The sequence below is a fragment of the Ruditapes philippinarum genome, unplaced genomic scaffold (assembly GCF_026571515.1).
Source record: "Ruditapes philippinarum isolate M1 unplaced genomic scaffold, ASM2657151v2 ctg6381_1_1_1_1, whole genome shotgun sequence".
Classification (NCBI taxonomy): domain Eukaryota; kingdom Metazoa; phylum Mollusca; class Bivalvia; order Venerida; family Veneridae; genus Ruditapes; species Ruditapes philippinarum.
Window position 1 is genome coordinate 3,651 of NW_026863363.1, and position 20,784 is coordinate 24,434.

Here is a 20,784-nt window from a genome sequence, read left to right on the forward strand (position 1 = left end):
CTACTAGTGAATTCATTGATTTTTGTTATAAACACGCAGTACTTTTTATGATTATTTTATGAAATAGATAAAACACTATTTAAAGGGTATCCTAAACAAGATGCACTGAAACGATTTCAAATTAATTCTTGTAAGTAAATTAAAAAAAAAATAAATGAAATAATAAATAAAAATGTGTATCTTTACAACGTATTGTTGGTTAGGAATAGAACCAGAGAACTTCATATCGGTAGCCCGGCATCTATACTTATACACCACATCTCACTGAAGACACGTCGATATATTCGTTCGATACAAGGACCTTTACGAAACTTAATGAAGTACCAGGTCAATGTTGTTTCGCAAAATATAATGAATAAACCCATAAAAACATTGTTTCATTAAGACCTGCAATCGGAAACTTAAAGTCTTAATTCTTTATCACCGAGGGTAGTTAGGCAAGTGTTATGTCGATAAATTTAAATTATACATAAACTATGTATCCCGTTGTTATACTTTAAAATCCGTCTGATTTACTTCGGTATCCGACCATAACAGATAAAAGGTTATTGAATGTTCAAATATCTCAGGTCTCATGCGAGTATCGCATTTCAATAAACCCAGGTAGCGTTTTCTGAAATCGTATTGACCCGTTAGATATGATGTTCTTTTCCGAAAAGAAAAAAAAACAAACACACAACGTGGAATACAACTTCACGTGCAACAAACATTTTGAGGGTAAATAAAATGGATTTATAAATCGGTATGTATAATGCTTGTTAATTTTTATGGCGAAACGAATGAGCGAAATGAAATTATTCTGCAAGTTAAACGCTGTTATGTGTCCGTGCACTGAAGGTGAAATATTCTGGTGATACAAACAAACACTTTTGACATGCAAAATGATTATGCAAATACATGTATACTTTAAGCAATGAAAGAGCTCATGCAATATTGATTGTAGTTATTCCGCATGAGCTATGGCATTAATACATTTTATTGCATGTTTTTAATAGACAGTTAAATCATATTTTGATAATTTCGCATTAAAAATATAAAATATCACTTTCACAGTAGCCGGACTATATTTGACTATCTCAGAGCCAGATCCCATCTCTCTGCCATTTAATGTAGGCAGATTCTGTAGTTTTCTGTCAAATATCACTTTGACATGTTATAGTAAGGAAATCTTCAGCTGCCATATTCCCAGCTTGTTTTGTTGCTTCTATTGCAGGTCTGTCAGCATTATCATTTTTTATGCCAACATGACCAGGAGTCCAACCGAAATAAACTGTAACACCAGCCAGTTCAGCAAAGAAAACAAAACGTCTGTGAAATCGATATCACATGCAAAACAAACAAATATCCCCTATATATTTTGGTTTATTTCACATGAAGAAAGCTTAACCTTTTACATGAATATATAATTGTACATTAATTTTGTACAATGTTAAAGTTGTGATTTCATACCATATTAAAGTAATAAGCAAGTCAGAAATTAACAAAAAATCAAGAGATATAATTTGTTTTTATGTACACTGTTAAATCAGTTCTGTAGATTACAATACCAGTTCTGTAGATTACAATACACACTTAATAGTCTTATCACTTTAAAAATACAAATCTAGAAAATAGGAAAATGTGCATACGATCAAACAAATGACCACATTTCCAATTGAAATCCGATCCACGTGTCTGATAATGTAACGGACATAAGGACGCACATTAAAATCAAGTCGATTATTTCAAGCCAGTTAGCTTAATAATTTGTTATAGATTTTAACAACCGATTTGATCAAATGCCAGTGTCATTGTTAAATCGAAAAAACCCCACAAAAGCAACAAAAAACTAATGATATATCTTTCCATCTTAAAAGTCTGAATGGGCATTATTGTGATATAAAACGCTATTAATATTGTAATTGAAAATGTTACATTACTTAATCTATTCACGTTATATATCATGTGTTAGAATATTATAAACTTTAATAAGTTGGTTGAGCGGATTTTGTTTGTCAAAATTGCTGGAGACCCGGATGTTTAACCAAACCAATTTTAAATGTACCCGAAGAGAACAATAGATCAAGATAGAATACATTGATACTCCTGTCCGACTGCTTTAAAATATATAAAAATCAGTCAGAATGAGCAGCCTGCATATAAAAAAAAAACGGTGACAATTTTTTAACATCAGCAGTAACATCGAGTATATCCCGTAACGCAAGAATGAGAAATAACACAGACATTGTGCAATATTGCGTAACGCTGAATCTATGCAATATATGACTAAACGCAGTTATTTTACAGGAAGCACAAACGTCTGCCTAGACGTTTATTTTAATCTGCATTGCAAATACGCACAGAAAGATATGATTCATGGGAATGACAATCTGATTGTTACACATGTCGCAGATTTTCTGACCTTTCTTCCAAAATACCCCTCGTCTATCAAGCAAGTTAGTTAAGTTTTATATTAACATTGTACAAAGTATGTGTATGCAATTCTCATCATCATCATCATCATCATTATCATCATCATCATCGCCATCGTCATAACCATCAGCACCATCGTGCATTACCACGACTATCGTATTACAATATTCATTAATATTACACCTCTTGTAAACGTTTTACTATATAGCCCAATGTGACAAAACATAGTGTTATTTCGAATCACCCCGTCAATATATTTTTTTCAGGGGCGTGTAATCTATGTAGACTTAAGAATACCTATGTTCTAGTTCTCTCCCCTGATAAAATCAATGATGAATGACTGCACAGCAGCGAATGTTGGTTCGGTATAATAAAATAAAATAACACACGTCTCCGCCTCGGGTGTTATTTCAGTTCTCGGGTTGTACTTACATGTACTATTATCCTGAGAGACATGTATTATTTTTATAATATGTATATAACATCATCATCATCATCAACATCATGATTTTTATCATAATCGATGCATCATTGTCATCACAATTATCATCACCACCTGCACCAATTTAAAGGACCTTGCAGAATTGGTGCGACGTAAAACCAAACAAAACACCAAGTGTCATCTTGTGTCAAGTGTCACACCACGAAACCATCTATCACAGTCGTGGATTACACACAACGCAATATGTCTTAATAATTGGCAGCAACTATTATTCCAAACGTTTTTTTCCCATAGGGTATTAGACAATACAAAAAGATAACCAGAAGGAAACATGGAAACGACAACAGTAGAGCCGTTGTTACAATTTTGTTACGACAATGTCTTTGAAACCAATATATCAGTAGATTACATCCACTGGTTCTTAATTCCAGCCGTAAGTAAAAACTACCGTGCAGTTATATTTTTCTGTCAGCAAAATGTAGGTCGATGTCATATATACAGTTTTGATGCATGTTATATTGGAACCTATAACGTGTGGTTGCAGTGATGCACCAACTCCCTTGTTTTTCGGTTTCTTCACTGTACCGAACAAAAGAAATAATTTGCTGTGAAGAGTTCACTTTTCGTGAGCATCCCAAAAGCGGCGAGGGGACATAGGTTTAGTTGATTCGTAACATTCGATTCTTTTAAGACATAAAGAGTGACAATTATGTCAAATCAACAAGAGTCAAATTTATATCAAGTTTACTGCTTTACTTTTTTATAAGAGAAGGGTAGTGATATAGTGGTTCAATTCATCTTGTAATGCTCAACAGGATGCATTGAGGTATAAAGTTAATAGCTTGCCAATGGGATGGGTGGTGCAAAGGTCCGGGTTGAGATAAAATTTATTTTTGTTCCTTATTATTTTATGAATCTATTTTTGTCTATTGTTTTTTAGCCTTGGACAGAAACATTTGTGAACTTAAGGGTTACAATGTTACAATTAATTAAATATGTATGTAATCAATTTACTAGTATTGCTATGTTAAGGTTGCGAAGTATTTATACAATGCATTGAATTGCCACTCACATGGTTTATACACATTAGGTTGCCATCATGCTGCTATTGTGTTTTATGGAGAAGAGAAAGACATTCAAACCCAACATAATGGGAGGCCGTCCCGCTGTTGTACGGTATCAAACCTTAAAATTACATTATATATTTGCAGAATTTGTTATCGATGAATGTGTCATCAACGCAGTTAAATCATTTTGTGATTTACCTGTATGACAGACTAATTGGGGAATTAAACATATGGGTTCTATTATGCATTATTCATACTAGAAGAATATTAATTTGTACTTAATATTTTCAGTTGAAAATATATTTTCTTCTTCGCATTATTCCCATGTGTATAATTTATATGTGTTCAAATACTCATTAATATATTAGAGCGCATTTAAGTGCGTTTTAAACAAAACATTTCCATATGTATAGACCCCTTCTGTTTTTGCTCCTTAGGGTGCAATAGAAATAGTGATATTAATAAAATAATCCGTCAGCATTTTACTGTGAGTTTTGAGAAATTGAACATTATGAAGTTTAACAATGTTACCACTGTACCATTTAACTTATTCTTTAGGTACATTCTCCCTGCTTAATACTTTGTTCTTGTTTTTACAGGCCACTCGGATTTCTAGACGAGCCTGCTAACCGCTGGGGCGTTATGTTTGTATTTGGCTCTGTGACTGGGAATGTTATACAAATAGCACAGAAAGCGGTCTCTGATGAGCTAAACTGGCCGATTTGGGCAAGAAGTAAGTTAATAACCTCTAGAAATTGAGCATGCATATATATAACTGAAAAATGTTTAAATGTTTACATTTGATTGATTAAGAAAACGTTTTTAAGCCGCTTCTCGTATAACCTTTTAACTGTTCTCCACTTTGATCTATTGAAAAAATTAATATGGATACAATATAAAAATTTGGCTCACTTGCTTTTTTAATATTTATTATAAAGAAATTCACTTTTATTTTAGAAACCCGTCGTTTGCCTCGAAAGGTAACTGGGTTTATTCGTGTGTTCGATGTTTAGTCAACACCACTTTTTTGTGTCTTGGTCAAAATTGACATTTTATACACATAAACAGAAAAAGTTTTCATGCAAAATATTAAAGAATGAATGAATAAATAAATAAATAAATAAAAAAATAAAATAAATGACTCATGTCTGCCTAAATGCAAAAATCATCATTTTCCAAATGTTTTGTGCTTTATAATAATTTAATGTTACTAAGGTAAAGAAAAAGTTCGAATATTTAAAAAAGATTCATGTAACATTTCTAACCAAAATGAGTCTGTATATAAAATATATTTCAGTTTTTATGGTATACATTTTATGTCTGGAGACTAGTGTTGTATGTTACCCCTTATTTGCCTGTATGACGACTCGTCATAAATTGGTTGGAGCTATAGCGGGACTTCTTTACTCTCTAGGATGGTAAGTTTTTCAAGAGTGAATGAAGCTAGTTAATATTATTATATCTAACGCAAAACTTTACAGAAAAGTTAATAACAGTTTCTGGATGGGGAATGATATTTAAATTGTTTTTTTTTATTTCATTACACATATCAAATTCTGTCATGGCCTGCTATGTTCAACTAGACTAACTGTAACAAAACTGAACTAACAATTAAGATTACTCATATCCTTACACTTGAAAAGTTATTTGCCTTTATTCTCTGGGTACATGTTGGTATATACTTGTCATAAAACAAACAACAGACTGTGTGTCGTTTTGAAACAAAAGCACAAACCCATTGATACGGTTATTGGCTGGATTAAAGCTAATAAGCTAATCTCATCAAATTTCTCTCTCAAGCTTGTTTCATTTAGTGTTTCAGCCGGGTCAAACCCTAAAAGGATCATTAAAAAAAACAGCACCAAAGTGCAGAAATAGAGCACCAAAATGGAGAAATAAAGCGCTAAAGTGAAGTAATAGAGCACTACAGCGGAGAAATAGAGGAGTAAAGTGGAAAAATAGAGATGCAACCTGGAGAAATAGAACACCACAATAGTGAAACAGAGCACAAAGTGGAGAAATAGAACACCAAAATTGTGACACAGAGCACAAAGTGAAGAAATAGAGCACCAAAATAGTAAAACAGAGCACAAAGTGGAGATACAGAACACCAAAATACTAACACAGAGCACAAAATGGAGAAATAGAGCACCAAAATGGAAAATTGAGCACCAAAGTGGAGATCTATTCGGTTAAGTGCACACTTTAGATTGGGTTGCTCTTTACGGCGAAAACATGCCGAATTGGGGGTTCACGTGATAAAAACTATAATATTAAGAATGACAACAAAATCAGCTACTGCAATCGACGAGAGAAGGATAAGGGGATTTTAAACAAAAGAGGCAATTACTAATGTACTTTCCTTATAAACAGATGGTTTAAGGTATGCTCTCGGGCAGGGTTTCACGTTTTGTCATAGAGAGGCCTATATATTTATTGAAATGAATTAAACACTCTTAATAATTTGGTTGATTGATCCCACACAGTAGGGGTTATTTGCGTTTCTAAATTTAAAGAGAACATGTATCGTAACTCAGGACGGACCACTGTGAGACTGACAAAAAGGAAACAAAATAGAAAGATGTTCTCACAAGGTCAGTATTTAAAAATGATATAAAATGAACACTCTTACAATGTCATATAATTTTGGCAAAGACAGATTGACACAGAGATGCGGACGGGTCCTTATGAAGATAAATATACATAAAGGTGGACAAATGGAGAGACAAACGGTAAAAGAATGGACGGACTAACATATAAACATACTGACGGATACAGAAAAAGTATTTTTTTGCAAACACAAACAAATTATATTACTGTTGTTTCAAAACATTTTATCTTGTCGTCATGTTAAAAGGGATAATGCTATATCTAATGAATTTTTTTTTTATAAAATCTATTAAAAACAAAAGATATGTTGCTTCCATATCATTATCTTATAGTTAATTGTCGAATAAATTGTCATGTAGAATGTATTTGTTATTAAACACACATTTAAATTACACGTTAATATAGGATAATGTTCCAAATAAAACTGAAATCGATTTAACTGTTAATTAATAATTTTGTGCACAAACTATCCGCTCTTAAGAAAATAAACGCACATATTTCTTTCAGTCAGGTATTTTTGAAGTATACTTTTTCAAAATTCAAAAGTTTTTAAACTACAGGCAGCAGCTATATAGCTAGAAGGTCGATTTCCGACAAAAGCAACATTACAAAGTTGTTGAGTGCTAGTCGGTGGAAACCATCAAAAAGAGATCCCCATAGTTCTACACGGCAAAGATTACGAGACGTGCATCCTTGGTGCTTCATTTGAAATGATCCTTTAGGGTGTGACACCAACACACTAAGTTTGCATGAATTTGACAATTATTGCTTAGTCACGGTAGCACAGTTTGATTAAAAAAACTAAACATGTCAAGGTCAAAAATAAAACGAACTTATTTAAAAATAAAGTAGAGCAGAGTTGAAACTTTATTTTACAAAAACATTTTATGTTTGTGTCGATCGATGGAAGCTCTTTTGTCCGGACAGTTTATATACAAATTCCTTATTTACAACTGTTAAATTGGACCGTTTAATTGAAATCCTGTGCATGCGCAGTGAAGAAATAAACTATTGACCTGTCAACATTTTTAACTGTTTAATCTCTGTAAGTATGTTGTTGTATTATATACTATAGTTTAATTGCAAAGCATTAGGGAATAAAACATTTATTTCATGGGTGTTTGTCCCTCAGTATCAGGGATGACATTTGGAACTGTTGCCTTCGGTCTTAGGCATCTGGCAACAGTTTTGACTGTTCCACGAAAACCCATAAAATAACTGTATACTTTTTCGCGCCAGAAAAAGGTTTGAAAGATATTGAGAATTGAACAAATATTTGCGTACATTGTAGACATGTTGGTACAGGGTTGAATAAACGTGCTGTCATTATACAACATTAATATTGTTGAAAAGCTTTGTGAAAACGAATAGTTAGAAACAAATTAATTTTTCAATATTTTCAGTAATTTTTTTTTCTGCGAAAAATAATAAAGATTTTAATAAGAAACACGAATCTTCAACTGCTTGCAATGCGGGTATCTCGCATCTTAACCATTATTATATGTATCTTGAAATTATTAATGCGAACTTTACGTGCATGAAATATAATATATCAATTAAATGGTTCTTCTTTTGAATTTTAAATTATCTATGTAAATAAAACATTTATTAATGCATTGTGTTGTTTTTGATAGGTTTACATTAGAGATGGTTCGAAATGTCGCTATTGGAATTTGTTTTGTGAAGTATGTAGACCCCCAAGTAAGAACATAAAACTTATTATAGATGAGACTTTAGTTTCTTTACTTACTATTACATAACTTCGTGTAAGTTTTTGTTTCTTTCATTTACATTTTCCTGCTTGTCAACTTCGAGACTCTGAGATCGCAGCATAAGATTAATTTGAATGGATGTACTGTTTTATTCTTCCAAGCAGGCCCAAAATTAATAAATCATTATAATATATCATCAATAACATAAACAGCACTATTAAGTCATAAAAATATTTCAAATGACATAATTGATACAATTCTTTTTTTTCCAGAGGGACATGAAGATGTCGGCACATATTCTGATACAAGAAATGCCCGTGACAATTTGTAATTTTCTAGTAGTGTTGAAGTTTTGTTGGAAACTTTACAAATGTTTAAGGAAAGGAATTTACAAAATAAGCCACGAGGTAGCTACAGTAAGAGTAACTTTTTGTTGTATCATATTTTTACCTCGTTAATGTACATAAGTCGTGCGTGTGCAGCTTTTATGCATGTCCACTAATCAAGGATGGGCATCAGAGAAATAACAGGGATAAGCATTAAAGCTTTACTAGGCTTATCTTTGGACAAAAAGTGTATTGAAATCTATAAAATTCCTACTGAACATGTCTCATTGGAGTGACAGAGAGACTGCACAAATTATGTTTTAGTAGCTTCATTCCGTATTGCTGGTCAAATTAATACATTTATAGAGATACCACTAAAGTTTAAAGATTTATTCATTGTTTCTTTACAAGAACTTAAGGAAAAAAAGAAAACAAACAAAACAAAACAAACAAAAAACTTATACGGATTTTACAATTTATCGATTTAGATTATTTTACATTTACGTTTTCTTAGGAACACGTGAAACTATGTAAATCATATCACCTGACATACGTAAAACATCTTCTGAACAAACGATCCTTGGACAATACTAACGAAACGTAAGTACAAACTAGAATCACGGTGTTTTTTATACATATATATATATATATATATATATATATATATATAGTCAATTTCTTCAAAACATACATTGCGTTATTTTGTGTAGTGTGAACAACATGTAGTTTAATTTGTTTAATTTTTAACTTTCATTGTATTTCCATTGAATCACATATAAAGAATAAGAATAAGGTCTTAAGTGTGATTTCCTTTTGCAGATGGAGTAGTTAAAACCCCATTTGACCCTCCGTGTAATATTTCAGACAATACAGGGCACCGGTATAGAACAATTGTATCAATGTTTGAAGACCTTTCTGTTGAAAATGTGCCAGAGTTAAATTTTATACATATACATGCACAGGGTGTTAACTGGTGTGCAGGTATTAGTCACCCACACTCTAAAGCATGCCCATTGATTGGCACATTTTTGGAGGTTTATTTATTGTGAAGACCGAGAAAGGGAAGGATAGTGATAAATATATTTAGATGCTCATTCACTGGTTACTTTTTGTTTTGGGTTTTATATAATGACAACAGGGAACGTGTTTTTATTTTTTCCTATGATGCAAAAGAGAAAGAACATCAAAACACTCAGCAATCTGATTTATTATCTTGGGCTATGCCCCACCTCTCGTAAAAATCAGATAACCTCGTGATTCAATACTCTTTCTATTACTTGACTTCACGAAAAGAACTGGCAGGCTAATAGCGTCATCACATGATGTTATTTTAGTCTCTGTCGGGATTAGAACCTACGAGATCAAGGGCAAGAACTTCGGAGTAAGTGACTCTTCACTAACCACTCCATTTCATAGTTCTTTCAGGAACTCAGTAAACAGAAAAAATGATATGACACTAAACATTAAATCAATTTCATCAAATTTTGTCGATTATTCACTTTCAAACAAATACACACTCTTTAACATTGTAGGTCACTATGCTAATGTATGCTAAGATTGTCATTTTCTAATTATTCTTTAACAAATTATTCAAAGCTTGACATGGAAGCAAAAGATACATCGGAAGATTATACGACCTGTGCCAGGATTCAGATTCCCCATTTCCATCACGATAACATCATTTATGTCTGGTGTGCTACTGTACATGGTATGTGGGATTTATTATAGCAGCATGCCCACACATTCAAGATTATTTTCAGGAAATTTGAGTAAAATATTGTGAAGTGAACAAAGAAAGTAATTTACACATACAATCTACGCTTGCAAAGATGATCGTTACTGTGTTAGTGACGCAGTAGAAATATGTTGATAAATAATGAAAACTCAGTTATAATAGCACATAACATGTAAATTATTATTAGAATCATGAATCTTTTTACTTTTTTAAATTTTAGAACAATATCTTAGTACATTTTCTCAAGTTTGATTGTCTTGACATATTTGCTCATCTGTAGTCATGTAACTTTAAGATAAAGTTTGATGTGAACTCTATAGTATGTCAGCTTCCCTCATGTTAGAAAACGCCTTGAAATTTACGCTGTACCCGAATCGCTTGAAGTTAATGTATTTCAACTTTTACATATTTAAATTAAGGATAAGCTCAGCAGGCCAAGTTTTGCCACCATTCATTGCAATTTCATTTTTTTTGTGTGTCTGTATATTTATGCCTGTGTGACTTTTTACTTAATCGTGTTTTTGTCATAGTAAATCGAAATAATGTAGGTACAATTATATTTCAACCTGTCTTCACGTGATTTGATGCTTCAAAATCTAATTAATACTGTAACTAGTACATTTAAAATGGCTTGGATTTTATTGACTCCTTTTTTTACCTATTTACGAAAATTTATTTGTGTATGCAACATTGCTGCTGGTATTGATAGTATAAGGCTATAGTTCTTGTCTCTTATTCAATCATACGAGGGTTGTTCAATATATAATGAGACTGTTTTCATATCTTTAATTTGATACATTCAAAGGTTAGGCCTATATACAATACAAATAACAAAGTCCATTCATTTTTGACTACAATCTGAAAATATTAAAGTAATCCATAAAACAGTTTTAAAGTTACGGAATCTATAAGAAGGTCATGTTTGCACTAGCACTTCCACACAACAATATGTCGCGTCGTCAGCGACGTTGTCCGCACAGTCAACATCGATATGATGTCTTATCACATTCAGAGCTTTTCAAAATATGCTCCCGAATGCAGAAAACATCTTTGATGGCGTGCAACCCACTAATTGATGATAATGTCTTCAAAGCTCTCACTTGTTGTGACTTTATGATACCATTTACGGAAGTCTGTAGGTCTTTCAGTGTGTCAAATCGATGGGACTTTCAATTGAAGTTTTATATTAGGTAATATGGCGGAGTCAAACGGTTAAAATACATAATTATATTGTATTAAGACAGGTATTTACGCATAAAAATTGAAGCAGGAATTATAAATGTTCAAATTCTTATTTTTCATTATGCTTTTTATTTTGATCCAAAACGCTGATATGTTATATTTAAATTACTTAACTTCTATTAGGATTATTCAACACTTAAATATTTATTTACTTTTCTCGTGCTTAAATCTTTCGTCAGTATGCAATGCACAGTTCCTATGCTTACATTGGCAATTTACGCAAGCTCCCGCACCTTTAAACGCCTGTCCGTATCAAGCGCTGACTGAATTGACGAGACGCTTGACGCTTTCGCGGACTTTTTCCTGCCGGACCTATGTTCTTCATTCAGAGGTGAGTGTCCCTCAGAAAACTTTTTGTGCCACCTTAATACTAATGTTCGACAAACACTGTCTTTCTCCTTAGCCTTTGGCAACATTGTTAATGTTCGTCGCCAATTTACCTAAATGCAATCAAACTTAATGTTCGCCAGCACCTGACGTCCCCTTTGCGTCATAATCTTAACGTGACAACGTGTCAGGGTAACCGTCAACAAATGTTGCTTACATCACCAAATGACATTATGTTTTCATATGACATCACTGATATAATGTACAAACGTTTGGCGGGGTTTAACGTTATTGCAAAAATTGTTTCTTTTTAAGTTACGTCTTTATAAGACAGAACGGATGGGGGCGATAACGCGTTACTATCGTTATTAATGATCATAATTTCTATGTCGCGTTATATTTTTTCTACCTATGCCGGTAATCTGATCATGAATAAGTTATATTTAGTAATTATACCACATTTTGTGATTTCCATGTTAGATATTAAGATATATAAGGACAGTTTCATTATATATTGAAAGCCCTCGTAGTGTAACAAAAACTACCTAGACCACTTTTATGTGATGTTATACGACCTTTCAGATCCTCACGACTGGTCAAAGCGGCGAAAATATTTATTTATTATTTATGGTTCGATTATACATGGTCTAAAAGGTCATTATGGAGTCTTTCCAGCTTTAACTTTGGGAGACCCCAGGATGACATTAGTGCATTATTGCTGGCAACTGAGTAGAACCACCCACTTTTTGTAGGCTACATTCAAAGCTTTTTTACATGAAAAAAACAATCCGATTCACATGGCAGTATGTGAGCACAAAATGGTTAGGGGAATGTGATTATATGATAGTGACGATGACCAAAAGCCATGATTGCCTCGAAAAACTGAGTGAAAACGTACTTTTCTATTTACAGGTTGGTTTGTACTGTGCTATGTTTATGGAAATCCAGTCAAAAACGTACTTCATTGACTTTGTAGATCTTATAAGAGGTAACAATATGACGTTTGTATGTTAATTGCTTTAAAGTCATATTAGATATATGTACATATCTATTATATATAATTCAAAGAATGATTTGTAAAGAGAAGATTTACTTTGATTTTGCGCCAGACTGACAAGCCACTTTTCAGCTTTAGACTCCCCTTATCTTTCAGTGTTTTATGAGGTCAGCTTCAGAATCCTTGGTGTCTGATCAGATATGTCCATTAGCTTACTTGATCTGATCATTGCCACACTTAAACAATTCAATAATAAAATAAGTTTAAAATTACAAACAGAAAAAAAAACAGGAAACAAATCACAACAGCTGATGTGAAAATTGAACACTTTCTTCAATTTTATGTGTATATAAATATATATTTATATACATATTATATACATTCTTTTTTACGTCATGAAAAATTGTATTTGTTGCAGCTGCCAATGTTATTGCTACCATGATTACGTTGCTTTGTGGTATAAGAAATATCTACATTTTACTTATGAACTACAGGTCAGTTTCTAACAAAATAATACATATTATTTATTTTTTTATAAAATTTTGTTTTTAAAGATTAAAAAAAAGCAGTTTAAAATACTATTTATTAATTCATATGTCTCATGTATAGGTTAAATAAATCCTAGTCTGTGATGTTTTGGTATTTATTTGTGTTTTCACAGCACAGTTTCCAGCATGTTTTAAAACACAGAACTGGGTTCATTGCTCTCAAAGGCTATGTCAATGTTATTCGTAATCTTTCGGCGTATCTCGACCCATTCTACTACCAATATGTACTACATGTATGTTCCTAGGTCCTTATGCAAGTAAAAACAGAACAGCAGAACTATACAATTCATTGGATTCATATGAATCAATTTTTATGAATCGCAGGACATCATACTCATTGAGTAATTGTATTATCGTTTGTTTAAAACTTGAACAAACTCCTGATTTAATTTAAATATAGCACCAATTTAAAAAAAAGATAATATTTGTAAAAAAATGAAATATTATCAATGTAATTTGTATATAATTCAGGCGAGACATGCTCCTGTTGTTTAAGGGTGACAAGAGCTTCATTCCAAATACGGTACAAACACCTTCACCGAATGTTTACATGGTAAGATTATAGAAAATAATCTTATGCTCTTTTCTTTTCTTGTTGGTGTGTTTTGCAACCAAATTTAGTCCTAAATTCTGTTTTCAAATGGCGTTATGTGACAATTTGTTTTGATCGTTTATATTTTATACAGCATTTCATTTTTGAATTTAAATGCAAATATAAGACCTAAATGATAAGTGACTGGCAATAGGCTGTTTGAATAGTTGAAAGAGGCAGATTTTAGATCAATGTAACCTGATCGTTCGTGTGATATTCATTTTAAGCTCTTCTTTTTCTTTTTTGATATTTCTTTCTTCAGGCACAAGGGATGCGTTTTATTGGAACATCAATAACGGGAATGTTTTGGGGTAGGTAAAGTATTATGTTAATTTTATTAACCACCCAACCAACCAACAGAGCAATTGGCGGCATTATAACAACGCTTTACAGCACATGATAATTATAAGTTAGATAAAATGAGTTAAAAATAAACACAAAAAACGGACGCTAGATTATTTGTTACTTTATAGTAACGTCATTTTATTCTGAAAAATACTAAATGTCGAAAGCTTGTTTTTATTAACTGATTGTAAGCAAAATAAGTTTAAAATTCCTAAACATGTAACTGACACAACTCAGTTGTTAATATATAACGGTAACCTTAGTGAAATGTATACTTATTCTTTACAAAAAGCAAGACATCTTAAGAATATTCGATACAATTACTTTTTTGGTATTTTCTACGTTTATATATTTTACTTTAGAAAGTCTTTGCAAAATGAAATATAAGAACTTGAAAAAAAAACATAACATTATTATAAATACAAAATTGTTATATAAAATTGTGTACCGGTCTGACAATTCAATAGCTTACATTGAATGTTTCAGGAACAGTGTTTTGCTATTTGCTTGTGTTTGTTCCATTAGCGTTGATGTTTATGATTATCAAGATCCTAAACTTGAGGAAGGAACTTGACGAGATGTGGAAACAGTTCCAGTGGCTAATGTATCTTTATCATATCGTATAATAGATATATCAACTATATTTTAAATTTTATTTATTTTTCAATTTTGAAAAAAAAAACAACCAAGTTATCAGATTTGCGTAAAGGCGGGTGGGCAAGCGGATGAACATCAAACAAGATTTCGGGTCAATAACTAAAGATTATATTGACTTATCGTAATGAAACTTGTTATATAGCAAGCATATGAAAAGATCACGCTTTGTATTTTTTTCGGGATCTTGAGGGAAAGGTCTATAAATAGAAAAAAGGGTTTGCTGTCAATAACTAGAATTTGGAATGAGACTTGGTGTGTAGCAAAAGTATGTTATGACCTCGCTTGGGATTACTATTGGGTCCCCTGTGGTTAAGGTCAAGGGTACTGTGACTAAACATAAACAATCGTTTTCCGGACAAGAACTAGAGTTAGGATTGAGATTTTAAAAAAATTGGTGTTAAGCAAGACCATGGAAAGACCTCACTTGGGATTGCGTTTGCAAAGAGTCAAATCAAAGGCTACTGTTACTGAATATAAAAATCAGTGTCAGGTCAATAATATAAGTTTGGAATGAGATATTTAAAAGAATCTTGTGGTGTTGCAAGCATACGTAAATGCCTCACCTGCGATTTCTTTTGGGTTCCCTAGGGTCAATATCACTGTTACTAATAAAACTAACAAAATAGAAAATCGTTTTCCGGTCAGTGACTGGAGTTGAAATGAAATATCGTAATTAAACTTGTTTTGAATTTACCTGGTAATGTAAAAGTATTTTGTTAATAGGAATACTCTACAAGTCTGGCCGACGCTTGAAAGGGTGATATTGAAAACCTGGTTCCATTGCATTGGAATGGTTATTGTTATTTGTATTTGTATATTCAGCTTACATGATTTTAAAATTTTGTAATTTCATGGTGTTGTCAAAACGAGTTGTTATGTTATCCTTTTTCCCAGCTATGGACACACGTTGATTATTTGAAAGTTTATAGATATGGGGGGTCCAGCGAAGGGTCTTTGTATAATAAGGTTGTTCATTGATTACTTGTATGTTTTGTTTATTCAATGGAATATGAATATTTATAATATCAAGCAGACCATCTCAACGGTTGATTGAAGCAATCTCAAACTTAATGTTTAATAAACTCTCTCTAGTGGAATAAGCTAAAGCATCTGTTAATGTTATCTATTCAGATACTTTTTTTATATAAAAAACCGTAGCCAAAATGTGTTTTCCAGTCTTTTACAATGTTTCGATACGATGAATGAAATACAATTAATCATGGTAAATTCAGACCTACTGACAAAATATAAGTGCTTACATATTGCAGTATTGATTCCGCTGTAGAATTTGATTTGTTCTTCTAGATATCCGATTTGTATGGTCATCATATTCAAAGTACAGACTTTCTTGATTGGTCGATATTTCATTCAGCCGAAAATAAATGCTGAGGACAAATACAGGCCGCTAGCTGTAGATAACAGGTATATAACTTATAAATGCTGAGGACAAATATAGACCACTAGCTGTATATAACATGCTGAGGATAAATATAGTCCGCTGGCTCAAGAACTGTTTTTCTCTTATTTGGTTTTGAGGGTTTTGTTTTTGTGTTTCAATATTAGAATATATTGACTGTTATAATAAAAATAAAATTCTGTAAACCCATTAAAGAACGCAAGGATAAGGCTTGACGTCACGTCCGGTTAGTTGTCAACGCGTTAATAAAGGTCAAAGAAGTTTATTTTATTTGCGTATTTGTTTTTCTTTAGGAACATAATGAATACACGTTCCCCTACCTAACTGAAAAAAATCAATTTGCGTTGGCTTCAAGTCAAATTTGACAAGCCGTATGAAACAGATATGGAGTTTTAAGCTAGAAAATCGGATTTGACATGTACTGAAAAATTAATATAGATCTCGGCTATCGTCTCGGTCAAAATTAATTATTTTCAAGTACATATAGTGAGCCAAAATGAAAAGGCGGCGCAAGTAAGTTTTGACGTATTTCTTCTAAAGGTTCAATAAAATGTTTTAAAACAGTATCTTTAGCAACTGGAAACAGTATGACACCGAGAATTCCTTGAAACTGTACAGTAACGTGCTTCTATTCAGTTTGGTACGTTCTATACGGAATTTTGCCCAACCGAAAAAAACCCAACAAAAAACCGGTGTGGTAAGCAAAAGAATTGTACTTTTTTTCTCGGCGTCACTACTAGACGGACATATTGTTTATGCTCGTTTCTTTTTTCTATAGTAAGTAAGGGTGAACAACAGTTGCTGTTCGGAGCTTGAGGTTTGAGAGTTATCGGGTGCAGAAACATTCGCTTCTAAATCTCAGAGCAACGATGGTCACGTACTGGTGACTTAAAGGGAGAATGGGCGTTCAGTGAAGGATTCTATTCTCTTTCTCCGATATTAAAAAGAATCATAAAAAAACATTCCTCAGATTTTGCATATACGGTCACGTTTACCAGTTTATAGCTCTATGTTTTGGCCAATCTGTGTCCACCACAATACTAGTATTTACGAAAGTAATAGCATTAATTGTTTTTTAAAATTTACGCTCAGTCTCCTCAATGGAGTTCATGGGTTCGTGTGACAATCTCAAAAATACAATAAAAAATGTCACTGCATCTTCCACAGGAAGGGGATGTTTGGTCGAAGGATTGCTATACACGCTGTCGAATTCGAACTCGCCCCGAAGGCCCATTATTAACCAATTCTCGACTTCTGCGTACACGTAAGGTTCAATCAAAGACTGTGACATTCGCTTGTCTTCAGTGACGAATCGTGTGTACCGCAGGCGAGGTGAGCGTCATGCCAGTCTACGCCCATGACGTTGACCGATTCGGCATAGGCAGCGTCGTGAGTTAGGGCTGTTTTTGTACAAACGGAAATTCTCTTCTTGCTATTGTGCAAAGAAACTAAAGCTGTTCAATACAGGGATCAGATTTTGCAACCTGATCTGCGCCCCTTTATGCAGAGACATGGCCATTTACAAGTATCCAGCAAGGCAACATTAGACCCCATACGACAGTTCTTACACAGATTCTTTTGTGAAATGCTGCTGCTCAAATTCTGAGGTCAATGAGGAGACGTTTTGTGACTTTGCGAGACTCTAGATGTGGACACAATTGTTCATGAATATTTGTTTCATACTATTCTTCGTAATGATTTCGTAATGATGTTCTTCAGACATCATTTACGTTAATCAACATTTAAGACAAACGGTGAAACGTGTTTTCTACTGATGTCGAGGTGTTCTGTGCATAGCAAACAACTTAAGTCATTGCAGTAAAAGTAATATTGAAAATCTGGTCCCGAAAATACCGAATTGTCAAGTTTTCAGTTTGGTTTAGTATTTTTCATCACATTTACCGACTAAAATCATATTTGTATAAATGTAATAATCATAACTAAACAGAAAGCTTACTGAATAATCATTTAGTATGTAGCTTTACAATTTCCTTGTTGACTTCCTGCTTTGATATGAAAATGAAGTAATTGGTAGAATTCCAACCCAGTTTTCTTTGTCAATTGACTGTACACCAGTTTAGAATATTTTAACTTAGATGTTATTTCATGCTTGTTTTACTTATATTAATGTCATTTTTTTTTCATTTTAGGAATATTTACGATGTATTTAGCTTCTTCACTATTTTCCTTAATGCGAGTATCGGACTCTTTACCTTCCTTAAGCGTATTTTGCTTGGTGCATTTTTGGGCGTGTTTATGATTCCTAGGATGGACAGAAGCCTGCTAATGCGAGGATATGAAGCTATGGATAAATGTTTGTATTTTTTGCTTCATTATTTGGTGACGGCTTGTAGTGTCTTACGATCATGTTGAAAATCAGTTATAAATTATTATGTAATAAGTTTTCATATAACACACATCAAAACACAATATCCCCAAATGTAATTATATGGTTATGTCAGTTTATACACGTAATTTACCAATTTGGTTAGTTAACCAAAACTGGTTAAATTTAATAAAAGATTAGCGTTTAACCGAGGGTTAATATAACCAAAGGTTTTTCAGTTAGGTGCAGGTGTATACGTTGATCAATCTATTAATATTCTATTTTCTTAACAGACATTTCCATTCTGCACAAAGAGGTAGCAAAACAGCCATCCTGAAGAAGCATACTTAGAATGTTAATTTTATGTGACATTAAATAATTGAAGCAGCGCATTTTTCTTCTTGATATGTACGCTTTGGAGATAATTAAGTTTTATTCTGTTTCAAACGGAAAATGACTAACACTACCGGCGAAACGCAAACATTATAACGTATAACAGACGTAATTTATGATTTCAGGTTATGTAAACTACATCGGAATGATAATGGTTGATGTGGCACACAATCACCCTGTGATGCGCGTGTTTTGTTTCCTCGTGAAATCTAATTTGGAAAATAGAAGAGATAGAAAACCTCTAAGATATGCAGTCGAGAACGCTGTTTATGGCAATTTAAGCTTCTCAAATCACATTCCAATTGAAACAGGTAAAACTATGATATTTAGAAATAAATGTTAAATAAATGTTATAAAAGCGTAGATTGTCAATTTTATTCTTGTAATCCTATTTTTCATTTTTTTCCGAACTTATCTTCTTAAATAATACTTACCTTACTACTGGTGTAAAACCTTCAAACATTTTACTCAGTATCAACCGCAAAATTGTTTCATTTTCATTATTGTAACATATGGATGTATATCATGGAAAATAAAATGGTAGTTTGTATATTTATAATGTGTTTCAGGAAACAGCATTGCCAAGAGAAGATGGTGGCTTGCATTGACATTAATCCGGAATCCGTCACTCGTGGCTTTGCGAGTTCGGGAAAGTAAAAGAGAAGAATCCCGACACAGAACAACGCTGAGTCTGACGGACATTAAATGCGATGACAAAACAGCTATTGTTGACCAGGAAAATTCGGCAGACGCTTGGGGATTTTCTATAAGATGTTGCAGAAATTACAAGTTTGAGATTCCTTCAAATATTCTCATCAATTTGATGGCTTTGATTGTATTATTATCAGTGCTCGTCATTTATACTGGGTTTCCAATTTTGTTAAGAAGTTTGATGGAGGAGGCAGAAGCGCTTGCTCAGGCAACTTAATGTACTTTATATATTGTTGTTTCAACATGACATGCTCGTACATTGTATTACTAAAACTACGAGACGAATTATAGATGATGTTTATAATATTAATAATGTTCATGATATAAGTTTGTTTGGAGTATTTAATTACCTGTTATAATACGATATATAATAAGATAACTTATATACTTATATGTACTCATAACCTTGTATGCTGTGCCTATACATTTCCTTTTATAAAAATTCGATTGGATTTATACACATTGTATATAGCTATTATATTTTAGTATTAATACTTTCATGGGGTAGGAACTTTTTTACAAGGAATGCATCGGATGACTTGCCATTTCTTTATCTAATACATGTTTTGAATTTCTTTTTTTTTGATGTTTTACCGAACAGCTGATATAATAGTTTTTTTTCTGTATCTTCACAGGGAAGACAATAAGCTGTTAATTTAATGAGTTATGATGAAGGTTGTTGAAAAATGTATTGTGTTGTCATTGTAAAATCTATATGAAGTTTATTTTAAACCTTTTATAAATGTTACTTCTACGAAACAAAGATAGCTATAAGCAAGATGTTTGTTTGTTTGATGGGGTTTTACGTCAAACCGACACAGTATAGGTCATATGGCGACGTTCCAGCTTTACCGGTGGAGAAAGACCTCAGGTGCCCTTCCGTGCATTATTTCAGGCACGAACGGGCACCTGAGTAGAACCACAG

General features: G+C 32.8%; 1 protein-coding gene across 3 annotated transcripts; it reads left to right on the plus strand.

Moving 5' to 3' along the window:
• The first annotated feature begins 529 nt into the window (after positions 1–529).
• On the plus strand, positions 530–20,548 carry LOC132721918 (stimulated by retinoic acid gene 6 protein-like). 3 transcript variants are annotated; one of them, XM_060706297.1, is made up of 18 exons: positions 530–741; positions 3,149–3,287; positions 3,945–4,030; positions 4,521–4,654; positions 5,219–5,339; positions 8,166–8,232; positions 8,516–8,659; positions 9,084–9,169; positions 10,166–10,277; positions 12,786–12,861; positions 13,289–13,364; positions 13,890–13,971; positions 14,273–14,321; positions 14,842–14,959; positions 16,318–16,434; positions 18,580–18,743; positions 19,274–19,459; positions 19,718–20,548. In XM_060706297.1, the coding sequence occupies exons 2-18, from the start codon at positions 3,186–3,188 to the stop codon at positions 20,074–20,076; spliced, it is 2,079 nt and encodes a 692-aa protein (XP_060562280.1). In that variant the 5' UTR covers positions 530–741; positions 3,149–3,185; the 3' UTR covers positions 20,077–20,548. The 3 variants fall into 3 exon arrangements, with proteins under 3 accessions (XP_060562280.1, XP_060562283.1, XP_060562282.1); XM_060706299.1 differs by having other exon boundaries at positions 531–742; positions 8,516–8,650; XM_060706300.1 differs by lacking the exon at positions 3,149–3,287 and having other exon boundaries at positions 530–742.
• The last annotated feature ends 236 nt before the right edge of the window (positions 20,549–20,784 follow it).

Excerpts from the sequence above, each read along its gene's own strand:
- LOC132721918 (XM_060706297.1), top strand. The coding sequence starts at position 3,186 with ATGGAAACGACAACAGTAGAGCCGTTGTTACAATTTTGTTACGACAAT. Across the intron at positions 10,278-12,785 it reads CTGGTGTGCTACTGTACATG|GTTGGTTTGTACTGTGCTAT; the intron begins GTATGTGGGATT and ends TTCTATTTACAG. Across the intron at positions 14,322-14,841 it reads AATAACGGGAATGTTTTGGG|GAACAGTGTTTTGCTATTTG; the intron begins GTAGGTAAAGTA and ends TGAATGTTTCAG.